The sequence below is a fragment of the Mchenga conophoros genome, linkage group LG12 (assembly GCF_057382185.1).
Source record: "Mchenga conophoros isolate Kocher_MC1m ecotype Shallow Benthic linkage group LG12, M_conophoros_male_GT1.1, whole genome shotgun sequence".
Classification (NCBI taxonomy): Eukaryota; Metazoa; Chordata; class Actinopteri; order Cichliformes; family Cichlidae; genus Mchenga; species Mchenga conophoros.
Window position 1 is genome coordinate 27,206,278 of NC_140537.1, and position 23,831 is coordinate 27,230,108.

A 23,831-nucleotide genomic window follows, 5' to 3' on the forward strand; every position below is an offset into this window, starting at 1 on the left:
ACTAAACCAACAGCTCCTGGTTTTAGCTCCATATTTGGCAAACTGGTTTCAGGATGATATCTTGTTGCTGAACTGTTGCGTTAAAGTCAAAATCCAAATCACAAGTCATCACAAGCAAAATGTTTATCTGTTGTCAGCTTTTTAAGGAGAACTTCTTATTCTCATGTACAGCTCCATATAGTTTCCCTTTTTAATAATTCCTTATTTTTTTTCACACTCAGCCTCAGTGCTGCCACCCAGCTTATCCTCTCATCATGTCTTAAACCACTTTAGCAGCTCTCTTTCTTTCTTCTTATTGGCCCCTCCTCATAAACAAAAGCTTTGAACAGCTGCTGCTGTAATCACAGCCAGAGCTGTGTGTCTGCGAGGCCAATATTAGGTATATCGCTCTGTTTTTGTAACATCATACAGAGGCAACACCAAAAAAAGGCGTTTGGCTCACATGGATAACTCAAACGTATGTTGACCTCAACATAAAAAGCATGAAAGGCGCACTTTTTCATAATGATAATATTTATCCAGGACTATTTCATTGGTCAGACTGAACATAAATAATCAAATATCCCAGTAAAATAACATTATGTAAAATGATATCTCACCTAAATATACGCAATATATGATATGTCTACACTTATGTGTTTTTAGCAGTACCCATTAAGATTTAAAAAACTGAATTTCATTGCACAGACAAAAAAGGAGTTCGTAGATCGTTCTCGACGCGTTTAATTGAAGAGCTGAGAATAAGAACATCCAGGAAATAGTAATTTTTTTTCTAATCATCGCTACAACTTTTCGTCTACTTTCTCTGTGGCACACGGCGGGGGTGGGGGATGGGAGCGAGAGGGGGAGGCGAGAGAGGGGCGTAAACTGGGGGGGGGGGGGGGAGAAAGGATGGCGTCAGATGGTAGCGGGGCGGGTTTGTGGGAGGGAGAAGGAGAGAGTCCCGAAGAAAGGAGTGAATGAGTGCTTGGAAAGCTGGGCTGCCCCGGGAAACGAAGCAGTGTTTCAAAACTTCTCCGCTTTTCGACTTCGGTAAGTAGAAGAGTTTGTAGCAATGACACAGCTTTTGGCCGGCAGATGTGAATCTCACTGCTGAAAATACCATTAAAGCACAGCTGTAAATCAATCGCTGCTCAGCCTAACGTTCATGTGTCAGCTGATTTCTTTCGTCGGAAAGCTTTTCATTGATTATTCGCAGCTGTACGTTTTTGGAGTTCGCATGCTTCGCTGAGTTGTAATACGCATGTTGCTACTTTAAGACTTCTTGGAGGATTGTGCGTTAAGACCGCATTTATTCACAGAGTGAGCTATCTGCACTTGCAGCTGGCTCCGTGTTCTGATGCAGCATGTGGCAGCGGTTGAAAACGTCAATATTTTAATGGTTTTCACCTCTTTATCTGTATTTCGCACATGTCCGCACAGCAGCCCTTTGTCCCCTTCCCTTTCCACCACAACCCCGTGTCCTTGAAGTGCGGTGCAGGGTGGAGGTCCATCTTTGGAAAGCCACCCAGGGAGTAATATTCTCTCTGCCTGACACACTGTTGCACTGTGAGGGGAAGTGGTGCTACATCATAAACCAAACAAATCAAGAAACATCTGCAGTGTTTACTCAAGCTGACATCAAGAACAAACTTTAGCAATAATAATGACAAAAGGGAGTTATGACTAACTTTCAGTGAGGACTTCTCATTGTGACTCATCCAATGATCAGTACTGCATTTTTTGCACTTACACGTGCAATGTTCAACAAATTCCAGTGACCTTTTAAAAGATTATGTAGTTCTGCCGTAATTTCCTTCAGTGTGATTGCTCTAGCCTGCCCTCTTTTCCTATGAGTGAGTTTTGACAAGCGCAAACTTGTTAGGTGTCATTGAATGGAGCAATGTGCTGATGATAGCCAAGGGAGATGTCTTTTTCTTTGCTTTTTTTTCCCCGGTGAAAATACAAGCTGTGCTTCTAGTGAATGCAGGAAATATCGTAAGTCATATTTATTTATTGAGGTTTTTATCATGCTGTGATAAAACTAGTTTTTAACATAAGCATACGTGTTGAGTCAGGGTCACGATTGACAGACTTCTAATTATTGTAGATAAAACCATTATTATATCCAGTTACGCCACACAGTTCTTCACATTGTTGCTGTCCTTTAGATTTTGCTTCCTTCTTGGAGACTCCTGTTCTCTACTGAGTGTGATTGTAAACTGTCCTTCATGCATTCTTTGATATGTAAACCTTTAGAGGCAGCCACAGCTGGATACTCAAGTTATTTATGGAACTCTTTTCATAGACTAACATAGTTGTGTTGTGTGGCCTTTTTTGTTTTTACCTCCTTGTAATTATTGTTTTCGTCCGTGTGTTTTGATACATTTCTCATTGCTAACTGAATGTAAATCTCAGAGTGTGAATGCAGTGAGAGGAAATGTCACATACATATACAAACAAGGATTTGAAGGGATTTTAGTATTTAAATCCTTTCCAAATGGATATATTAGTGTTTATAGTAGTTTTATAGAATACAAATCTAATTAACATGCCAAAGCTCTTATGATCTTTTAAGGAAAGGAAAAAATAGAAAAGAAAGGAATAGATTGTGTGTACGTCAATCATCCTTTCAGAAACAAACTGGAGAGCGGGACGGCTGAAGGGGTAGAGCTAGCCCGCGTCATGCATGTCTTTGTGTAAGTGAAATGTGAGGGTCACTTACTGACTTTGTGCATCACAAACTGTGAGGCTACAACAGAGTTTGCATGGGGAGTGAGAGGCCGGGGTGTTGCACAGATTGAATAGGTTAGGGGCCATGGCGACCTGTTTTTGAGAGTGAAGAAGTGCATTCTGGGCCAACGGTGGCATGTCTTGGAGAGGTAGAGTGAGTAAGGGGGGGGAATGGTGTCGGCATGGCTTTGTGTTGCCTTTGTTGAGTTGAAGTCTACCAGATGAAGACTGCTGATTTTTCTTCTGTTTTTTTGGCACATCCACACACACACATGCGCACAAATGAGCCTGGCTGATACTTTTCTGTGGGGAAGTCATGTGTTTTTTTTTGATGCGATTATAGCCAGGTTGAGTGAGCACAGGCTGGGACCGTTTATGATTGTGTATTTGTGTTTGTTTGTCAGTGAAGTGGGATCTATTGTTATGGCATGATGTTGGAGGGCTTCTCGCTGTTGACTTATTGTTTACATTTTTGGGCCCCTCTATTGTCATCGAAACCTTAGGTCCAGTGGTTGTATATGAAAGTTAGAACTGCTGGCGTTTGTTCATCAGCAGTAATAGTCTTCTGCAGCTTGAAATGTTTTATTGTGTTTAATCTGGGCCTGCAAAATAAATCTAACTCACTCTGGAGCGCTAAACATGCATTTGATGGTGGCCATCACTCAGTGGCAGACGTTATGAGACACAAATTGTGGTAAATGCCTATCCATGGGAAACATTTTCTCCTCCTGCAGCTCTTTCATTCCGCTCTTTATGGAGGGCAGCAAAAGCAGCAGCTCACATGGTTATGGTTAGCAAGAGAGAATTCTTGATGAGAACAGCTCTTGTTTCATAATATCTGGGACAATTGAGCAAGTAAACCAAAGAAATCAAACTTATCTTGCACTTATTGTCTTTTATGCTTGGTATGCCTTGTGTGACTCACTCTTGGGTGCTCTCAGCTCTCTTGTTGAAGCACTCACTGCAGTAAGGTGGATGGTTAATCCCCTGAGGCTATAAGTTTAGGTGTGGCAATCAAAGGACTAGGTAAAACGTATTAATTCTGTTTGCAACATCTCCTCTTATTTTTCATTCTTAATTTTTTGTTTAAACAGCTGACATTTGCGATGGTAAACATGGTCTTGGTTTCACAAGTTTGTTGGAGGTGAAGAGAGCGTGGCGTTGATGTGTTTTTGTTCAGCAGATAAAAATGAGCACTGATAAAAGTTTACAAGTCTACACTGAAGGCCACAAGTGATGATGAGTCTTGATGAAACACCAAGACGCTTTTATTAATAATGTACTGGAATTAATTGGAAAATAAAGACATGCGGTTAATATATTTTTTTCTGGCGTGGGTGGTGGATGCGTTGCTCCATTCTCACTTGCGTCATATGGAGCTCAGCTGCTTGCATTCTTTTATGGTAGAAGGACACGTTTGATCCCGCCCAACTCTGACTGGCATCAAACTGCTTTAGTATCATATTTATTTTTCATTTTCCTAATTTGTGATGATGCAGACAGAAAGTTTTATCATTTGAGTGTGCTTGCTGTTCACATATTGTATGAGCCCTTGTGTTGCCCTAAAGATAGTGAGTCAGCCTTTTATGAGGCCCTTACTTCCAGAGGAGCAGCGCAGAGCAGAGCTCGACTTAGGGCTTATGGTTTAGGTTATGAAAAATTTGCTACTGGGGGATCTCTATCCAAATTAACGGGGGGGTCATCTGCTATGGGCGGCTGATCTACCAGCTCAAACATGCTTTTCTAAACAGGCTCATCACAGAAAAACAATAGCATTTTCATTGTCTCTCACATCTTCAATGAATGGACTTTGTTTCCCATTTTAATGGCTGTGTCTATCCTCCCTTTACCAAATAATCTGGGTCAGCATGCTTTAGATCTCTTAACCACCCACCTTCAGTCCTCATTCACTTTTCACCCTTCAGAACAGACTACAGTGGCCTGCACTCATTACCTCAGCACCTTGGCATGATACCAGCACTGTTGCTGATATCTCAGACCAATTAACTCCTCAGCGGCTTCCTCTAACGGCTAGCTGACTGACCCACATATGTATCTGCTGCTTTATCTGGGGCTTGGAGTCAAACGGACATTTCGTTTCATTAGTAGAAACTTTACTGGGCATACAAACTGCTTGAACAACAGGTTTCATGTCTAACCTGTGGTCCACATGGCTGGCTGTTGGCCCACAGACTGCATTTTTTTGTAAATTCCATGAGAGAAAGTTTGTCTCGTAGCAGCAAGGAGACTGTTCATGTTGGCTTGTTGAATGAAGTATTAGAAGGCTGTGTGTAAGTTGGCTCGGGGCCCTCTCTACATGCTTGTAATGCTGTGCAGCAGGCTTGGTTTGTGTCAGGACAGGAGAGCAGCGTGGGATAAAGCAGGTCGAGATCAGATCCAGAACCACATTACCGCTGAACATCTTTCATCCTGTTGCATATCTACCGTAACATCAAACTCTGCATCAGGGAGGATTCATGAAAGAGTCTCCACGGTCTGTCGGTGTTGGGGATGATGCATATGAGAGCGACTCCACAAGCACGGAGAGAACTGCAGTAACAAAGATCTGCCTGTTTCAAGATATGTATCTATCAAAAGCAACAGGGAAGCAAAGGCCTCTCACCCACAGCGCCTTGATCACCGGGTTATGAATAAGTCATATTTCTGAGTGTCTGATGTGCCGTTAAGTGTAAAATACTCCTCCCCAGTGCTCATATAAACACACAGAAAATCTTGACCTTGCTGAGGAAGTGCTGTTCAAGCGCTTTCCCAGAACAACCACCAAACAAGCGGAAAGTATTCATCAATTTCAGGATGTAGTGACCTTTATGCTCTCTCAACAATACTGCAGTAAGCACTCTTATGCACAGAATGTGCATATATATACATGCATACATCCACAGACTCAGGCAAATGCCTATCAACAAGTTGGTACTAATAATAATAATAATAATAATAATAATAGTGGATTGCATTTATATAGCGGTTGTATTAGTATTGATCAGCCAAGCTTGGTAACCCCGGAAAGAAATGGGCTTTTTGTAGATGTTTTTTGTTTTTCTTTGACTTTGTCAGACAAATTAATCTGCAAGTAATGAGTTACTTGCAGATTAATTTGTATGCTCTCTACAATTTTGAGTTAAATACAAGCATAGATAATACTTCAAAATACTTGGGCCTAATAAAAGTGTAACATTAACTTTTTAAGGCTTAATTCTGACAGCGCTCTTTGAGACTAGAGAGCGGAAGACGAGCTGTGAGTGAAGAGGTTTCCTGTAGTAGCTGAGAGAGATCACACGGTGCCTGCTGACTGCCTCGACGAGGTATGTTTTGTAGGCTCCATCTCTGTACAGAGCTGCTAATTTGTGGGCATTGTAGTCTTAACAGAGAGCACCATGCTCAGGCTGGATGGGTTATAATCAGCTGCAAACAGACGGCTCAAACTCCAGAGGAACTAAAAGTGTAGACTGTGTAGCCAAAAACAAAAGCTCATGCAAACAAATGTACGCACATGATTATGTGCGCTTGAAAGAGCCACATTAACACGCATTGATTTTCTCACAATGCACACGCACTTAAAAACACCATTTCTGTATTGTAATGATTTCTATAAATAGAGCTAAAAAGTTGCCTGTGCGGTGAGTGCTGTTGTGTGATATGACTGCCAAATGGTAACGGTGATAACAATAAGGAGCCATTGTGTGTGTGAAGAGGCCTGGAACAATCTCAAGGACTGTAATAGAATAGGGCACTCCCTAAACCATCCTCAAACACATAAACACACTTCAAATACCTGCTTATATTGTTCTCGGTCTTTTCTTTACAGCTACAATTCCCTGAAATTCGGATTCACAGCTCATTCAGACACACTGTGTTTAGATGGGTAGTTTGACAGGTCATCCTCACAATGCATGAGTGAATCTCTAAAACGTTTGCACAGACACTGATGCTTCCTGTTTGCTTCCTGTTTATTTCTGCCATTTCCTTATGGGGCTGAAAACGACCAGTGATGTTGGCGGATCTTCTTCATCTCTACTCAGCCCAGTTGTAATTGAAATGCACTCCCTCTGTTTAAGCTCCCTCTGGGTAATTATTTGTAGACAGTGTACTTTAGCTGGAATTTTGTGTGATCTCTAATTAGTGTGTGAGATAGTAGTAAGAGAATAAAGTTCAAGTGTCCTGAAGCACTAAAATTCTGCTCAAGCGCAAGCAGACGAGATGAGATTTAACTAGGAATCTTTAAGACGGCTTCACCGTCCAAGTAAAATCAAAGCAGACTTGTGCACAAACTACAAACACATCCTGCCATGACTTTCAAACACAACAGGGGACTGCAGACATGACTGAATCCCCCTGAACTGAATCACGGCTTAACCGTTCCAAATCTCATACCTGCTACTCAAATGTCGTCATGCTTCAACTTTGTTGTTATGATCTGGTTAATCCTGACTTCACGTGATTCGGTGTAGGGGTAACAGATAATACTTGGTCTGGAAATTCCTGAAGTGTTTTGCCTTGAAATGACTTGGATCGTGACAGATGTGGTGTAATGATTTATCGCCTTTAATTGAGGCTGGAGGGTTGATTATGTGATTCCTGGTGCTGTACTTGGAGTATTCCTGGCAGGTCACCAGAGTGACTTATAGCTCTTAATTAATTTTTTTTGTGCTGAACTTTTCATCACTGGCAAAATGACACATTCAGCAAGAATTAGCGCAATAACATTGACTCTTATTAGTTAAACAAGCCTCTCCTCCCTTCTATGTGAAAGTTATGGCTCTATAAAGTGCTTGACTAATGGTTTCTCATAACTGATACAGACGGGAGAACCCCTTCTGTCTTAACTCCAGTGGTGCCAAGCTGTGCCAAAAATATTCGTTTGGTTTTATGGTTCCAGATTTTGAGATCTCTGAAATATCTCCCACTCCCTTTGTACAAAAGACATGAATTTTTTTTAGTTCTTTGCTTTTGCAGAACTAGAAAATGAATGAAGGTTTAGTTAGTTTAGTTTATTTTTTACAAAATCTTTAAATATTGTCTGGGGGAATGCACAGACACAGGTTTCCCTTGGATCTACCAGTGAGATCTGCCAAGATAGTGAAGATAACACATCCTGCATATTTTTCTGTATGTATCATGCAGCTGGTTCATGACATCAGAGGGTTTCCAAGAAACTTCATTGCTCCCCTAAGACCAAGGATGCGTCGAGGCCAATCTGGTCACAGCAAGTAAATCATAATGCAGCAACAGTGCCATTGATTGTTGGGACTTCTGGCCATTGCACTAATACAGATTTAATTTCTGTTGAATAAAGAACAAAGAAATGCATTTTGCTTTGCTAAGCTTAATGAAAGCCAGTAACTAATGCTGATGTACATTCATTTATTCAGGCTGTAATTTAAGCAGTGAACTGAAGGATCCCATTGATGTTGTGTCTGCCTGTGACAGCGGCGAGGATATGGCACATTATATTGTGTGATTCTATCAGTGGTTCCATAGTGTAGTGGTTTACACATTTCCCAAGTGAAAGATTAATGGTTTGATTCCAGGAGGAGACACAAATTCCTTGGGGGTTGCATCAGGAAAGGCATCCGGCCAAAAATAAAATCTACCAAATCAAAAATGTGGAGCCACCCACTTTAGTGAATACTGAAAGTGGCTTTTGTTTGATTCTGTCAAATGTGGCATGCTGTAACAGAGTTTTGTACTGCTCTGCGCTAACACCTGCTTAGTGGCAAAAAACACAGTTTCTATCCCATTGCAGATAAAATCAACCAGCCAGATGTCTACCATGAGTAAAACGAGGACAGAATAAACTCTGCATTGTGATTCATCATGACTGTTCTAGCACACACTGGGAAGTTTGCCTTATTACACACTCATAACAAGCTGTTTTTGACTTTAAAGTAGCGCTTTGGGAGTAGGTTTTTGGTAAGGATGAATGTTTGATGACAGAGGGTACAAATTGGACACTGTTTGTCATCTGGAAAGCCTAAGGAGGAGCGTGATGATTCATAGTTGCTGGAGAATCATTTGTAGATGTTTCTTACACCCTGTCCTTGTTGTGTTGCTGACTTCAGTGTGTCTCTGTTCATTTAGGCTTGCTGTTCAGGCGGTATCATGACTAAAGGAAGCTGATTTGGTGCGTTGTTGCCATTTGGGATGTCTGAAGCCAAACATTACCTCAAAGAGGAAGAAGGCAAAGAAGAGGTGAGAGAAGGGACAACATCTGCTCTGAGAGGATAAGATCAGCAGCCCATCTGGATCTGCGCAGGGAACCTAACAGACCTTTCTCTTTCTAAGGAAGGGAACTGAAACTCTCCAATAGCTTAAAGGGCTTCAAGAATTTTTATTAAGTTTTTCATCATTGTTTTTTACCTTCTCTGAGCTAAAGCCATGTGCCATGTTATTGTAACATGCCGTTCCATGCTGTGGACCCTACTCAGCATTGTAGTGGCCTTTGCTGAGCTCATTGCATTCATGAGCCCGGATTGGTTGCTGGGATCGCCTCGGAATGACACCAGCGGGACCAGGGCAGGAGTGGACTCAGAGTACCGGCCATCTCTCGGCCTTTACAACCGCTGCCTTCGTATTGGGACCTCGCAGGTGAACTGTGGGCCCTATGCCACGACATTTGGAGAAGTGGCCAGCGGCTTCTGGCAGGCTGCCATGTTGTTTCTGGCAGCGGGGACATTAGTGCTTGGGTGTGTGGCCTTTATCTCCATCTTCAGCCTGTGTTTTCAGAGCATCCTGAAGAAGAGCATATTCAACATCTGTGGACTGCTTCAGGCTGTTGCAGGTAAATTGTTAATCTGTATGTATGTGTTAAGTATCTTTGTTACAGAAAGTAATCATGTGCCCCCTCCCACCTTCATATATATGTAAACTATGCTCTGAGGACAGCTTCCACTAAATTGAAATGTTTTTTATTTTATGACATAAATAAATTATAGTATGAAAGGGCATATATAATAAAGTTGCTGGAGTAAAACCAGTTACCAGTCAGATTAAGGGGTCACCCCAGAGTATACTAGTATGTAGTCTACTGTTTACAAAATATCAATGAAAACTGATTTCAGAAATTACATATCTAAGTTTTTTTAGGTTTTTATCTCATAGTATACAAAATTGAAAAAAAAAATAAAATAAATATATATATATATATATATTTAAAAAGACACAAACTTCGTTATGATTTATACAAATATGACACAAATAGATGGTAAATGGTCCGTGTTTGTATAGCGCTTTACTCAGTCCCTATGGATCCCAAAGCACTTTACACAGTCAGTCATCCACACATTCACACACTGGTGATGACAAGCTACATTGTAGCCACAGCTGCCCTGGGGGGCCCCAGAGGCGAGGCTGCTGGACACTGGCACCACCAGGCCCTCTGACCACTGGAGCTCGAACCGGCAACCTTCCGATTACAAGGCAAACTGCCAACTCTTGAGCAACGACCGCCCGTGAAAGATGAAGATGAAGAATAGTTGTTGGATAGGTGGCAGAAATCATACCTCAATCCAGCAAATGGCAATAAAAATAAACAATTAATATACTATAACACAGTCAGGTGTCAAATAAAGTAGTAAAATAGAAACATTATAAACAGAAGGATTTATTAAAAAGACCAGTCTCAATCAAGACAGATTCATTTTTGAGTCCAGACACAAAGTTTCTGAGTTTCCATATATTTACTCTTAGAAAAATAACAAGCCTGCAAACCAACCCTCCATAATTGTTTATTGAATTTAGGGTTGCAGTGGGCTTGAACTTATTATAGCTGACTTGCCATGAGGCTACAAACATACAACAAATACATGAATATAAGTTTTTTTTCTCTTCTTTTTTCATTGCCATGAATCTACTGGGTTCATTCACCATTAATACTAGATGTTGTATGTTACAGGAACTGATTTCAAGAATAGCAGTGCTGAATCATGGTCAAATTCAAGAAACTGAGGAGCTGCATATCACTTGCTCCAGAGCTATTGCTAATATGCCAGTATAGCGTCTATCACATCAAGTCTGTGCAAGCAAGGCTGTTCGAGCTCAGTTTTGAAATCATGCCATAGTCTGTAAGGAATGTCAGTACTGCTTTTGTGTTGGCAAGTTACAACATCTGACTTTACAACATCTGATGTTCATCATACTTTCCCAAGTTTATTAATCTTACCACTGTATATTTTGCAATGAATCACACAGGCGGGTTTGACTGCCCAGCTTTATTGAGTAGGTAGTCTGTAATTACGTGATATCACCACTGAGGATGAGGGTCAAAGGAGTTCTCTCCACCCATTACAAATCAGCTCGTCAGCTGAAAAATTGGTGTTGTCTTTAGCAAAGTTGACTCACTATTCTCCCACCTGCACTGCGATTTGTTCAAACCTTCAGCTCTGACATGACTAAACCCCTCATATCATCACCTGCTCTTCCTCCAGGCCTGTTACTGATGGTCGGCCTCATGCTGTACCCTGCTGGTTGGGGTTCAGAGAAGGTGAAGTTCTACTGTGGCTCCGATGCGTTGCCGTTTCGACCATTTAATTGTTCACTTGGCTGGGCGTTCTACACAGCGATAGGAGGAACGCTAGCAACCTTCCTGTGTGCCGTTCTGTCTGCACAGGCCGAGATCGCTACTTCCAGCGATAAAGTTCAGGAGGAGATTGAGGATGGGAAAAGTCTGATCTGCCTGCTCTGAGCCTTTACAAAACCTGGGAAGCTGCAGAAGATCACCCACGGTGTAATTTCTCTGATGTGGACTACAACTTCGTGGAGGGAGGACAGTTGTTTCTCAGTGGGGATTTTCTTCCCCCCTCGTGATAGTCTGGATAAAATCAGCTGATTGTTGTAAACGGCCTTAATAACACCCCCCCCCCCCGACTTTAAAAAAAAACAATTACCCTCTCGTGATGGAGACTACCTGATGAGCAGTTGAAAAGGGAATAAAATGCTTCCCCCCTTTTAGAACTTCAGTTTAAAAATCTCTGGTAAAGCTGGAGAAGGAGGAAAACTTATAAACTTTTTTTTTTTTTTTTTTTTTTGCTGGAATAGCAGGAGGTTAGTGAAATAAATTGGATTGGCAGTGGATAGGTTTTTAGATTTAACATGTTAAACACGGCCAGAAAGGCAGTTTATTTGTTTTAACCATCATTATGTTCATTCATAGGGTTCGATCACTAACCACTACCAGATTCAACAACTCAAACACCCAGCAACATTCTTGTACAAATATTTTATTAATAATAATGCTTGAGTAAAGAAAATCTGTACTTTTGCCACTTCTGGTGATAGACATTAACTTGAGGTTTCTTAAATGCCTATGTGCTCTGATTCTGTGGTAGCAGGACATTGAGACTCTTTTTAAACGCTTTAAGTTGAAAATCACCACAGAAGGGATTTTTAGTTTCAAAGGGAGCTCCTCCTGTTTAACTGATTGTGTAGCTTAATAACAGTTTGTGTGTGCGTATGCAGAAACAAACAAAAGAAAACAGAGCTCTGCCAGATGTTTCATTGTGTGTGGCTTCGTGATGGGCTAAAGCAGCAAGATGAAGCAGGTGGTTTATCATGAAATACCGTATGACATGCAGAAAGCCATAAACACAAGTCTGGCTTTGTGAAGGTGCCCAAAAGGAAAAGATAAGGATTGAAAAAACCTCCCACTGGGTCATTACACTTCATACCCACTCGTGAGTGATTTGGACACTTTTGCAAAGCTGATTAAAGTGAACCTCCATTGCAGTTTGATGGTTTTCCAATTGGAGCTTATTTTATTTTGCACTCTGCCTTTAAATCATTTCACATTGCTGCATATTGTATTAATTTCTAATTCATCCATTTAAATGTTTCTGTATATGTTAGGATTCATGTGATGCAGTGCTTTTATTCATTGTAGATGTGCAATAATTCCATTAGTGTTGTTTTCTGAGAGCAAGTAGGCAGAATGAAAGTGAACTTGTGATATGGATTTACATCCAAACACATAGTATGACTGTGATTAAATATATACTGTCTGCTATTTTTGTTACATTAACAAAAGAGTATAAGTGGAACACTGTATGAGGCTTCGTGTATGAGAGGGTGATATATCTGAGGACAGAGAACCCGTGCTTAAATAAAGCAGGACTTCTTTACTCTGTGTTAGAAATGTGTAAACTCTGTTTCTACTGTGCCAAGACTTCCTGATGAAACACTGACCCCTGGAGACGGACGGTGGACATTAGCTCATAACAGTGTTAAAAGAGGCTTGTGAGGTAAATCTGAAGTGATATGAGATGATTAACAAGTTTGTTTGTTTTTTTTGTTTTTTTTACTGGCAATTTAAATTTTATATTAAATCCATTTGTTTAACTTTTGAAAATCTCGTGAATCTTTTCATCTCTAAGCATGTATGTATGATACCCTGCAAACTGTGTCACGGGCTTCGGAGTCTAAGTGGTTCTTAAACTTTCTTTTAGTATGCCACCAAAAAAATAGTAATTTGTATTCAAACATGACCAGTAAAATAAATAAATGAATGGATGTATGAATAAAAAAAATAAAAAATTGTCATGAGAATGAGCCTACCATCTTGCAAATGGTAGAGCAAGTTTTAGTTAGCTGAGTGACATCTGTAGCACATCTGCTTCAAGGTTTAATTGTATGCTCAGAGATTATCTTCTGCATACTTTGGTTCATTATAACAAGCAGTTACAACCAAGATGTGAGAGTTACTGTTGCCTTTGGTCACACTGCTTCAAGCTGAATAATTCTCCACTGACCTCTGCATGCATCAGCACAATCTTTGCCTAGAGAACTACGGCTCACCGATTTTTCTCTTTCAGTTCATCCTCTGTAAACCTTAGATTGTTGTGTGGAAAATTCCCAGTAAAACGGCAGTTTCTGAAATTCCGAGACCACCTTTCCTTCCTCATTTTGACACAGTTTGAATTTGAGCAGATACCCTTCTCCATGGTCATTCTTAATGTTTTTTTTGTTTTGTTTTTAAATCACAGAAAGAGGATAAATTTGTAATTATATAACAAATCCACAATCATTTCTTTGAAATTTTATTTCATGTTAATACCATAAATATACAAAACTCAAACTATTTCACATGCGACAAAGGCCAGACAAGAGTGCATTACTTCTTTTTACACGTGATTTGATAATGGGGATCGATTTTTCAACTTTACAAAATATACAAGTGTCCCTTTCTGGATGAGTTTTTTTTTTCTTTTTCTCTGATTCAGTGAAATAACATAGTCACAGGTCCGAAACACAGTTTTGTGTTGGCAAACTTCAAACACATTGTTCTGTACTGCTGACCAGCTCATCAAATACATCAAGAAATTACCCACTGCAGCATGGCTTTGTAAAACAACTGTTTGAAACTATAGATAGATGGGACTCATGTGGGTGTATGTAAGGAAAAAGAATACCTCAAAGTAAAACATGGAAAGGAATCACACCACAAACTGAGATTTGAAAACAAATCTGTATGGACATTTGGTAGATTTCTCACAGCTTTTCAGGACATAGAATAACACTTGAGGGAGCTTATTTTATTTCTTTTCCTCTTTCATACCGACCATAAACACACATCCTCGTACGACAAGCACACCTCTTGCAAGGTCAAGTTGCAAAGTCATTAAACACTTAAAAAAAACCTTTAAATCTAGCTGATGCTATGACAGTGTCATTAAAAAACCCACACAAACCAAAAAGGAAACAAAATGCAAACAGTTTAAATTACACCATAAATAAAAACATTTTTCTCTTGCGCTACGTTCAACATAAAACAAGAAATGTGCAATGAATTTTGATGAAATTACGTCCAAATCAAAAGAATACTGCGAGAGATCTAGGCTTATTCTTTCAGGACAAATTACCGAGCCTCAGCTAGCTAACACTGACAGCATTTCGTCCACGATAAAGTTCAGGCTATACATTTTTAATAACAGTAGTGCCAGTTATCACCCGTCTTCTGCCATGCACATCTTCACACACTCACCAACATCATGAGAGGTGCTAAAGCACAAAGAAAAAAAATGAAGAAACCCACATCCATATTTCACATCAGTGACAGTAGTCTGTACAACTTGGTGCTGGATAACACTGTTATTATTGTAGATAAATTAGTGTATCATAGTGACGGCACCCCAAGTCCAATCTTCTGTTATATTAATGCTTATTTTGGCTATAAAACTTCAAATGCCAGTAATTCACTACTGACCGAGGAAAACAAAAATGGAGTGTTAGCCTATGTAGTGTACATATACACGATGTCAATGTTTTTTTTACAAGTTTATGTATGCAGGTTAATCTCAGGAAAAATGATAGCTTTATCACTTTATCCAGAACTGTGGACAGTGATTCTTCTGTGAGAAAAGGCAGGTCTGATCCCTATGAATGGTACGCATCCTTTTCAATAGGAAACACGACAGCGGGAGGCCACGACTGAGCGCCTCTGAGATTCATAGCAGCGTTAGTTTTCGAGTATGAGGAGCTACAAAAACAACCGAGGGCCACACAGTTTTTGCGTTAATACACACATAAGGGGAAAAAAAAAGCTAATATTCAATTTTCATTCCCCTTTTCCCTCCAATTTTCTTCTCTTAACCGTCATCTTCTGTCAGGCAGCCACCGAGACATGCAAACAGCCCTCACAGCAAAACCGAGGGAGGATAAGTAGGCAGACATTCACCGAAAACCAGCTCCTTGTAGCTGGGACCAAAAGGAAGTGGGAAGAATGACTTTGCCAAAGACTTAGCTACCTTGGGTGTGCTAAACATGCATGCCGCTATCATGCTGTCAAATCTAGAGATGCTGACCCAGCCCACGTTGTCAATCAAAGTAGCACACAGAGCAGGAAAAAAATGGCTCACCTGGCAGGTGTTGTTGGGGGGGGCAGGTCCTTATATAAGAACATACAGACATTTTCCTATTCTTGTGATTTTTTTTTTTTTTGTTTGTTTTGTCTTTTACTATAACAAGAATGGTACTTGTCTCACAACAAAAGCACAGATATAGGACAAGGTACCATTTACCTTTCAGAGCTTAATGACGGAGCACTGGATTATATTAAAAAAAAAAAAAAAAGAAGAAAGAAAGAAAGAAATCAGAGCCACAATTTTCTTGGAGTGAAGCAGACATTCGCACAGAGGCCCAGCCACTTTCAGTATACGGGCAAGAAAACCAAACTATGTGCAAAACACCACGGTCAGATCACTTTTCATTTATCAGACAGGAAACTGTTTCGGGGTCATCACCCTCACAGAAATAAGGTATGGTTGAGCTGCGACCTTTACCTGACCTAGGATCACCTCGAGGGGACAGACGAACAAGGAGAGTAAAGGAGTGCGCAAGCGTGTGCGATGAAATCTCACACAGTCGGAGCACACCTTGAGTCACTTGCTGGATGTTTTGTGGGATGTGAGCAGATAGTCACCTGACTGAAAAGCTGACCAGGTGGATGCAGGAGAGCTGATATATGATTTAAAGTGAAGATGGACAACTCCGATCGTTTTTTCCGTTATTTTGCTTCACACTTTTTAAGCAAAGTGTGTCGGTGCAGGGCAAACATTCACAAATATTATCAATTTGATCCGAGGACCAGCAGGGCCAGAGTTGTGCATCTCCATTTTTTCTGTGTGTGTGTGTTTAAGTATATGCGTGTGTGTTTAAATGAGCACTGAGCACGTGTACCACATCTGTTTATGGATGAGCTTTGAAGGCCCCGCGAGCAGCGTTGGATGCAGCATTGGCTGCAGCGTTGGCAGCTGCAGTCTGAACGGTCTTGTTAGACATGACCCCGGTCGCAAACTCTTGCTGGGCTTTCTCAAAACTAGCACCGGTGGTGCGATAGAGCGCGTGCACCTGTGGAAAGAAGACAAGGAATTAGTTGCAATCAATTTATTTGGTTTAAATTTACCAAAAGAACTGCAGCACAGCACGATAGGAAAGATGTTTCTCTTCCTGTCCAGTCATAGCACTGATTCTTCTTGGCATACAGCACTATTCTTATTTCTAACACACTACAAGATGATGTAGACCAGGGGTGTCAAACATAAGGGGCCAGAATGGGCTGGGAAAAAAATACAATCTGGTCCACCGGACAGCTCTGGAGAATGTGGAGAGTGGCATTAATTTCAGATTTTTTTTAAAAACACCAGCAAAGTAAAAACTCTCTGATCTTTCACTATAAACTAAAAAAAGATTTTAAAGAGTCTTTTCTGCAAATTGATAAAAACCTTTGAAATTTTGTTGATTTAACAGTCAAAAAAGCAGTTTTGTAACAGATTTGTTTCATTTACTACAAGAACATTTTTTTATCAAATAGAAAAACTGAGTCACACTGTGGAGACTGCACTTCTTTTTCTTTGTTCTAAGCCATCACAAGGATTAAATTTATAGTGAGAGAAAGGAGGAGATACACTACTAAAAGGCCAACTTAGGATCATAGTGGGCTGTAGTTTTAGATCCCTAGTTTAGATGTTTCCCTCTTCTCTGTCCACTTAAGTCTTCTTTATTGGCAGCCATCCTGGCAACATTTGCGGGCACTTATTCCAAGCTAATAAAACCAAAGCCCCAATTAAAATGAATGGAGAACGAGCCATAACTTTAATTTCGGAGGTCAACTTCACATAAAAACTGAATTGATTGAATCTTCATTTACATTTGATTTGGTGACTTTGCCCAAAATGCGAAATACAGAACATCATGACCTCGTTTAGGTTGCAATCCAGAGAGCAGATATTATAGAGTACACTACCCTAACTCTTTACTACAGTTACAAGTAGATCTGTCTGCCACTGCCCAACTGGCTCTCATATTTCCCGCTTCAGCTGTCGATTTGCTCGGCACTCCTGCCATCTTTGGCATTCCAAAATTCTCCCACTGATTTCTCAGAGTGCCACATCTCACTTTTACAGCGTCTCTATTGTCACAGCAAAACCTTTTACTAATAATATCCTTTGTCACTGTAAGGATGCCGTCTTTGTGTTGTGTTACCTTTTTAAACATAATGAGGGAGCCCACAGACAGAGCAGTAAAGAGGGCTGCGATGAGTAACATGATGATTCCTACAGGGATACTGGTGTTCAGGCCAGTTAGAGCTGCGATCCAACCACTGGCAAGACAAAGAAAAAAACCAAGATGACAATGTGATCTTCAGTGCACACTGATCTACGGTGCCTGGATCAGCTCAAGTACAAAATACTCACCATGTTCCCCAACCAGTGATGCCAATGGTTTGTAGAACGTGAACTCCAAACTGACAGATGTAGACGAAGAAGAAGACAAAGAAGCGGAACGAACTGTCGCTCCTACGGTGGAAAAAAAAAGAAACGGTAAGAGAGCAATGTGGAGGGAATAAAGTCAAACTGTGCCACTAGTTCATCCTCCATTAAACATTAATTACTTAATCCTTCCCTCATTCTCTCAAAGCCTTTATGCGTGAAATAGTCGAGTGCACGGTAAGAACATGGCAAAGTCAGCTGCCCAACTCTTTTTACCAGTTTCATATTTGGAACACTATTAACTTTATCTTAAGTTAATTTACGTGTGTTAAAAGGAAGGTGCACATCTGTTCAGTTTTTATAGAAGCTGAGAGTTTGTGATGTTTGAGAAATGCTGTGTGAGCTTGTTCTTCTGGGCACACAGAAGGGGGACTTTAAATCCCTGAGCTGCTCCTTTAAGAAGAAGACAGGCAGTAAGTGTTTTTATTTAAGATAGCCTTGATCGGCCACAGACACAGGAGATAAAGCAGAAATGATTTTGGAGAACATACCTGTAGGTCTGTGTTCACCTAGACCTACTCTCCTAATCTCTTTTTTTTGGTGTCTTTTTCCAACCTTCCTGTGTATACAATTTATTCTATTTCAACTATAAAAACTGAACCCACATATTTATAGAGACTTAGACCCCAAATATCAGTGGAAAGGCAGTGTTCTTCTTTTTGGTTTTTCATGTTTCAGCTTACCTGAAAGCCCCATAAAGCGGTCTGTACCAGCAGACGAAAGAACATGGGGTAAAAAGCAGAAACCAGAGCATAGCCAGGCCAAAATCTACGCCACGAGTTGGATCCACACAGAACCAGGCCAAACAGCCAAACATGTTCACAAAGAGCGTGCCTGCATGGACTGATAAACAAAGATGACAAAGAACCTCAGATTAAACCTAAACTTATACTAAGCAACATTTTCTATACAGATTCTTGTGAATGACCAAACGGTTGATGTTTCTTAGGTAACTTGCATCATTAACCACTTGATGTGGTTAATTTAGAAAGAAATTGATGAGGTGTGCTAAATAGTACACTTACACATCCAAAGGTTGTACATAATCTTTACAGTCTTCTGGAACTCTACAGGGATGTCCACTGCAATGTCGTGGTAAAAACATGGACCAACAGGGAACTTCTCCGGTAGTGGAGGCCAGTTGTTCTTCCGCCCTGCGTGGAGAAACGAAGCAGTGGTTGGATGTTGAGCTTTTTCATCTAAATCTAAAATATTATTAAATATACTAACAGATTTGTTTGCAAGAATCTTAACAAGGCAGAAAAAAATACGTTACAAGTTATTATCACCACGGACATTATCCTACAATTAGTAAATGTGAATAAAGTATGAGTGATTGACATGAAATGTTTCTTTCATTCAGTCTATTCAATTCTACTTCAATTAGATTTGTCCTATGTACATTTAAACATGAACATGCACTACAACATTATGCCTTCTTAATTCAAATACAGAGAAATACTTTCTTTTACGTTATAAAACTGTGTTTGTCAATCACCATTTATTTATTTTATGCAACTTGTATTAAATTTCCAATTTTGTAAATCAGACATTCACTAAGATATATAGCTTGTGTGTCGCTTTCACTCCCATCCTGCACCACACGCACATACACATGCACTCACACACAGCAACACACTTTGGTCCATTTGATCAACTGGACATTTTTTGGCACAGTGCAAAACTTAAACTGGAACATTTCCTGTTCCATACTTGTGTAAAACTGTACCTGCACAGAATTAAAATGCTCTTCACAAATTGTGCGCCACGCCCGATATGTTAGTGTCAAGGTAAGAAGTCAACTTTTAGATCAGCGCTGTTGTCAGTCCAGCTCTGAGTGGGACCCAGAATTCAGACTTTGAGGTTGAAGCGTGCGAGTGATTCAAATGGGTAACTGATGGACTGACTGACCTCCGACGGCTCCGTGGGACTGTAACTCTCTCTCTCGACGATCGAGCTCTGCTGCTTTCTTCTCCAGCTCTTCCTGCCTTCTCAACAACTCAGCCTGAGCACGCGCTTGGTCCTGAGACAAACACAGATGTGATCTTAAAGCTCACAATCCAACATCTGACAGAGGTCAGGTATGACATGAAGTACAATGATGTAAGTAAAGGTTTTGTCACTCAGGGAAAGCTCAGACATGTTAGTTTAACAAGGGAAAATACGGGCTCTGATTTTAAAACGTATCAACAACTGCAGTTCACTCACTTGCCTCTAACAGCTAGTTCTATACAACTCTAAAGTAATGCTACAGGTGGAAAAGGGTCATTAAATGGATCCACACTATTCAAGACAGTGACATAAAAGGGTGCAGGAAACGTTAAATGAAAAGGCAGTACCTCATTACGCCGCTGATAGGCCATCAGAAATCAGATAAGTATATGAAGACCAAGAGGAAAGGACAGAGTGTTGTAGTGTTGCAAGTATGGGGACAGTTGCACATTTTTGGTTCTTTTTCAATTTTGATCACCTTTAACACAGAGCCCAAAGTCTAGGTTCTCTGGGACTCGCTAGCCACCTTTAACTCTTCTTTTTTGTACACAGGGATCTACAGAGCTAGCTAAAAAAGGATATTTGAACACTGCTGCTTTTGCTAGTCTGCAACAGAAATGCTGGTTAACTAAAGCGACCCACCATAGAAAGCAGTGCCTCTCTCTTTCTCTGATGGGAAATTGTAAACAAGCAGGTGGGAAATGAGACAGACAGCTGCGCAAACTAGTGTGAGTTTGCAGCCCACTCGTATCTAGGCTGTGTCGAGAGTGCAGTAGCTTATAACCACTTGATTGGAAAAATGTACAACTACATTCTGCACAGACATGTAAGGAAAGACGTCTGCTGTTGGAGAGACTGCTAACATTAGCCCATGTTTTCAAACGTATCCAGCACTGTGTGTAAGATGTGCAAAGTACCACTTATTCAGCAAGATTAAAAATACTAGCTTATTTTCAAAGAATGTGATTAACTGTTTAAAGTAGCTCTTAAAAACATAAGCAGTATTTCTATTAATAATGTTTAAGTTCTACAGTCCTAGTTGACTCCCTTGAGTTTTTTCTCAGACCAGTAAATTAATCTTTCTGAAAAGTCTTTAGTCTGTGGAAACTTCAACATCTTCCCTCTAAAGTGCATTTTAGCTGCTTTGACTGTAAATTCAGGTTCATCCCGTTGCTTCTGTCAGCAATAAAATCAAAGATTAATGTCAGAGTTAAGAGTTCCCTTGGGAGCCGTATAAACCCCAATAACAAAACCTCCACCATTCTTCACAGGTAAAATTTGAGACTGAAAAAACAACGCCATCAAGCCAAAATTTTCTTTGATTTTTTTGCGTCCTTCTGGACCTTCTGTTAATGAGTATCCTCAGCGATGCAATGATCTACACATTTGTGCTTCTTGGCCTAACAGGTTACATTTCCATTTTTCTTGTATAGGCCTGCTTTTACAGAATAAATCCAGCTGTTGATGTCCACCTCTGTCTGACAGATTTTTCTCTCTTATCTACCTCACTTGCACTCTGACCCTCTTTACTTGTCATACTTACAAAAAACTCCATCTCTTCATCAACTCCAAGCTAGACATTAACTGATGTTAACACACTGCTTCCCAAGAAATGTTTCACAGCCATGTTTTCAATTACTTTTCAGCACTTGCACATTGGGCACTGTGTGTTTAATGGCTATAACACACTCACGGCTCTTTTTATATTATTAACTTGAAAGATGAGAAAAAACATGTGCGACTAACCAAATATGTTTAGTTTGAATTGCAAATGACAAAAACATGTTGACAACCTAACTGAAACAAAAAAATGAGAAGAAAACTGGATGTGAAACATGTATATAAATGTTCCTGTGTGTTTTACCTGAGTCTGTTGCTGTGAGTAAGCTGGCGGCTCTTCTGTGGGCTTCATGATGGCAGGCTGTGTGTTCTGGGAAGGTGCTGGAGTAGATTTGGGGGTGTTTCTTGGGGCTGCCTGTAATCCAGCAGAGATTCTCTATGTTAATATTTGTGCAAGCATTAAGAAAAAGTGTAATTAGGCCACAGTCATATTTTGTCACTGAAATCCTCTGTGACTGAGAGGAGGAGGAGAGAAAGAGGATGAGGGTAAGGGATAAAAACGAGGTCACTGACTAAGAAGCACTTAAACGCATGCATGCACACTACTCATCAATGAAGTTGCCCGTAAAGCTGACCGTTCTGGCGTCTGTGAAGGGGTTATACTCCTCCAGACCACCAGGAGGGGCAGATCGTGTCACCTGGGTCACCGAAGGATCCTACAGGGCAGAGAGGTCCACATAGGAATTTAGGGAGTTAAAACTAAAACTGCAAGACCAAAAGCTTCATTCACAAGATGCCGTTAGACGGTCTTTAGTTTCTGAAAATCAGCGGTGAGAAGTTTACATAAACAACATGTAAATATCTCACTTTAATGATGGTATTCTACTAATATTAAGGCTTTCCACCATGTTTTGTGAAAAGCTAAAAACGCGCAAGTTTAAACACCCTGATAAACACAGCTTCAAGTAAAGGGGACTCAACAGTTGCTTGAAATTAAAGCCTTAAGATTTCTGGAAGCGTGTGGTTTATAAAAGGTGGAATAAAATACAAGCTGTAGCAGAAATTAATAGCTTGTTCCCTTGCTTAACATCGAAAACAGATGTACGTGTCTGTGTTTCCAAAATATTAGTCTACATGACTGCAAAGGCAGCCAAATGTTTGCTGGATACTGTGAAAGTACATAACACTGTGATATGAGCACAAAAATGCACCTGTCCTAAGCTAGCCACCCGGTAAACTGTCCATCAAGCTAGCAGTGGCCAGCGAGTGTTTACAGACGGTGGGCAGAGCTAATGCTATCCAGCTAGCTAACGTTGACATAATGTGTCTTTGTTCTCAAATGACATAATTCCTTTAAATTCGTTTACAATAGATATCCCCAGCAACAGTGAATTGTGACCATGTAATTATTCGGCACTCCCTCTACAAAACTATCGAGGAATAAAATTTGATGATTAGCTCATTCTGCAAGCAGGGATGCTAAAGTGAGTTTGGCCTCAGTGGGTTTTCAAGCGTATACTAGCTTGCTTGCTTGCTAGCTAGCCGTGTCAGCTACCTGAAAAGGATTGCTGAAATCCGGGTCTGCGAACGGGTTGCTGTCGAAATCGGACATTGTGTAGCCTTTCTAACAAGAGTTTCCTGTGTGCGGGAACTCCCCGATTCTCCAGGGAAGACTCAGGTCCTTTGATTTGACTGCTTCTCTCTGCCGCCTGCAGTCTTCTCCGCCTCCTGCTGATGGAGACCCCTTGATTAGCAAGTTAGCCAGTAGCACAAAAATGGCAGGAGAAGAGAGGATGCGTGATTAACAGAACGGTCTACGTCACTGTTTCAGCACCGCGGACAGCATGATGCCCGGGCAGGTGCGCTACCTCTGTACACAAATGTGCAGAGCACTGCACGACACACCTCTGGTGTATTGTATTGTTATGTACTGTATTTGTGTGTTGGACTGTGTGTGAGTATTTGAGACTTAAACATGGAAGATTACAAGTTCACATGTTGCATTCAGTCTCCGTATTTCCAGAGTACAATGTGCAAAACATACTACATGAGAGTTTACTGATCACAAAGTTCATCCAGTCCTCAAACTATACGCAAAAGCTACTGCCTGCCTTTATGGCAATTTGTTGTATTTGTGTGATGTTATGTAAGTATACAGATGTTTACTTACTGTCTGCAGAACACAGGATCCATCTGCATCATGCTGAACTGATACAAATTCTCTGACTAATAATATAAGGAAAATCTCACTCTTACATTGTAGACTCCATATCATGGATTACTGTACTT

General features: G+C 40.5%; 2 protein-coding genes across 7 annotated transcripts; one reads left to right on the forward strand and one right to left on the reverse strand.

Moving 5' to 3' along the window:
• The first annotated feature begins 922 nt into the window (after positions 1-922).
• LOC146562770 (LHFPL tetraspan subfamily member 2a protein-like) lies at positions 923-13,072 on the forward strand. 3 transcript variants are annotated; one of them, XM_085294907.1, is made up of 3 exons: positions 923-1,032; positions 8,812-9,511; positions 11,157-13,072. In XM_085294907.1, exons 2-3 carry the CDS (start codon positions 9,109-9,111, stop codon positions 11,411-11,413), a joined length of 660 nt encoding a protein of 219 aa, XP_085151033.1. In that variant the 5' UTR covers positions 923-1,032; positions 8,812-9,108; the 3' UTR covers positions 11,414-13,072. The 3 variants fall into 3 exon arrangements, with proteins under 3 accessions (XP_085151033.1, XP_085151035.1, XP_085151034.1); XM_085294909.1 differs by lacking the exon at positions 923-1,032 and adding an exon at positions 1,885-1,977; XM_085294908.1 differs by lacking the exon at positions 923-1,032 and adding an exon at positions 5,958-6,035.
• Positions 13,073-13,744: 672 nt separating this feature from the next.
• On the reverse strand, positions 13,745-23,330 carry LOC146562771 (secretory carrier-associated membrane protein 1-like). Of its 4 annotated transcripts, XM_085294903.1 has the most exons (10): positions 23,098-23,330; positions 22,178-22,258; positions 21,847-21,957; positions 20,330-20,341; positions 19,902-20,013; positions 19,016-19,144; positions 18,674-18,833; positions 17,916-18,017; positions 17,704-17,821; positions 13,745-16,569 (listed from the first exon to the last, which is right to left on the reverse strand). In XM_085294903.1, exons 1-10 carry the CDS (start codon positions 23,152-23,154, stop codon positions 16,408-16,410), a joined length of 1,044 nt encoding a protein of 347 aa, XP_085151029.1. In that variant the 5' UTR covers positions 23,155-23,330; the 3' UTR covers positions 13,745-16,407. The 4 variants fall into 4 exon arrangements, with proteins under 4 accessions (XP_085151029.1, XP_085151031.1, XP_085151030.1 ...); XM_085294905.1 differs by lacking the exon at positions 22,178-22,258; XM_085294904.1 differs by lacking the exon at positions 20,330-20,341 and having other exon boundaries at positions 23,098-23,327.
• Between the last annotated feature and the right edge of the window lie 501 nt (positions 23,331-23,831).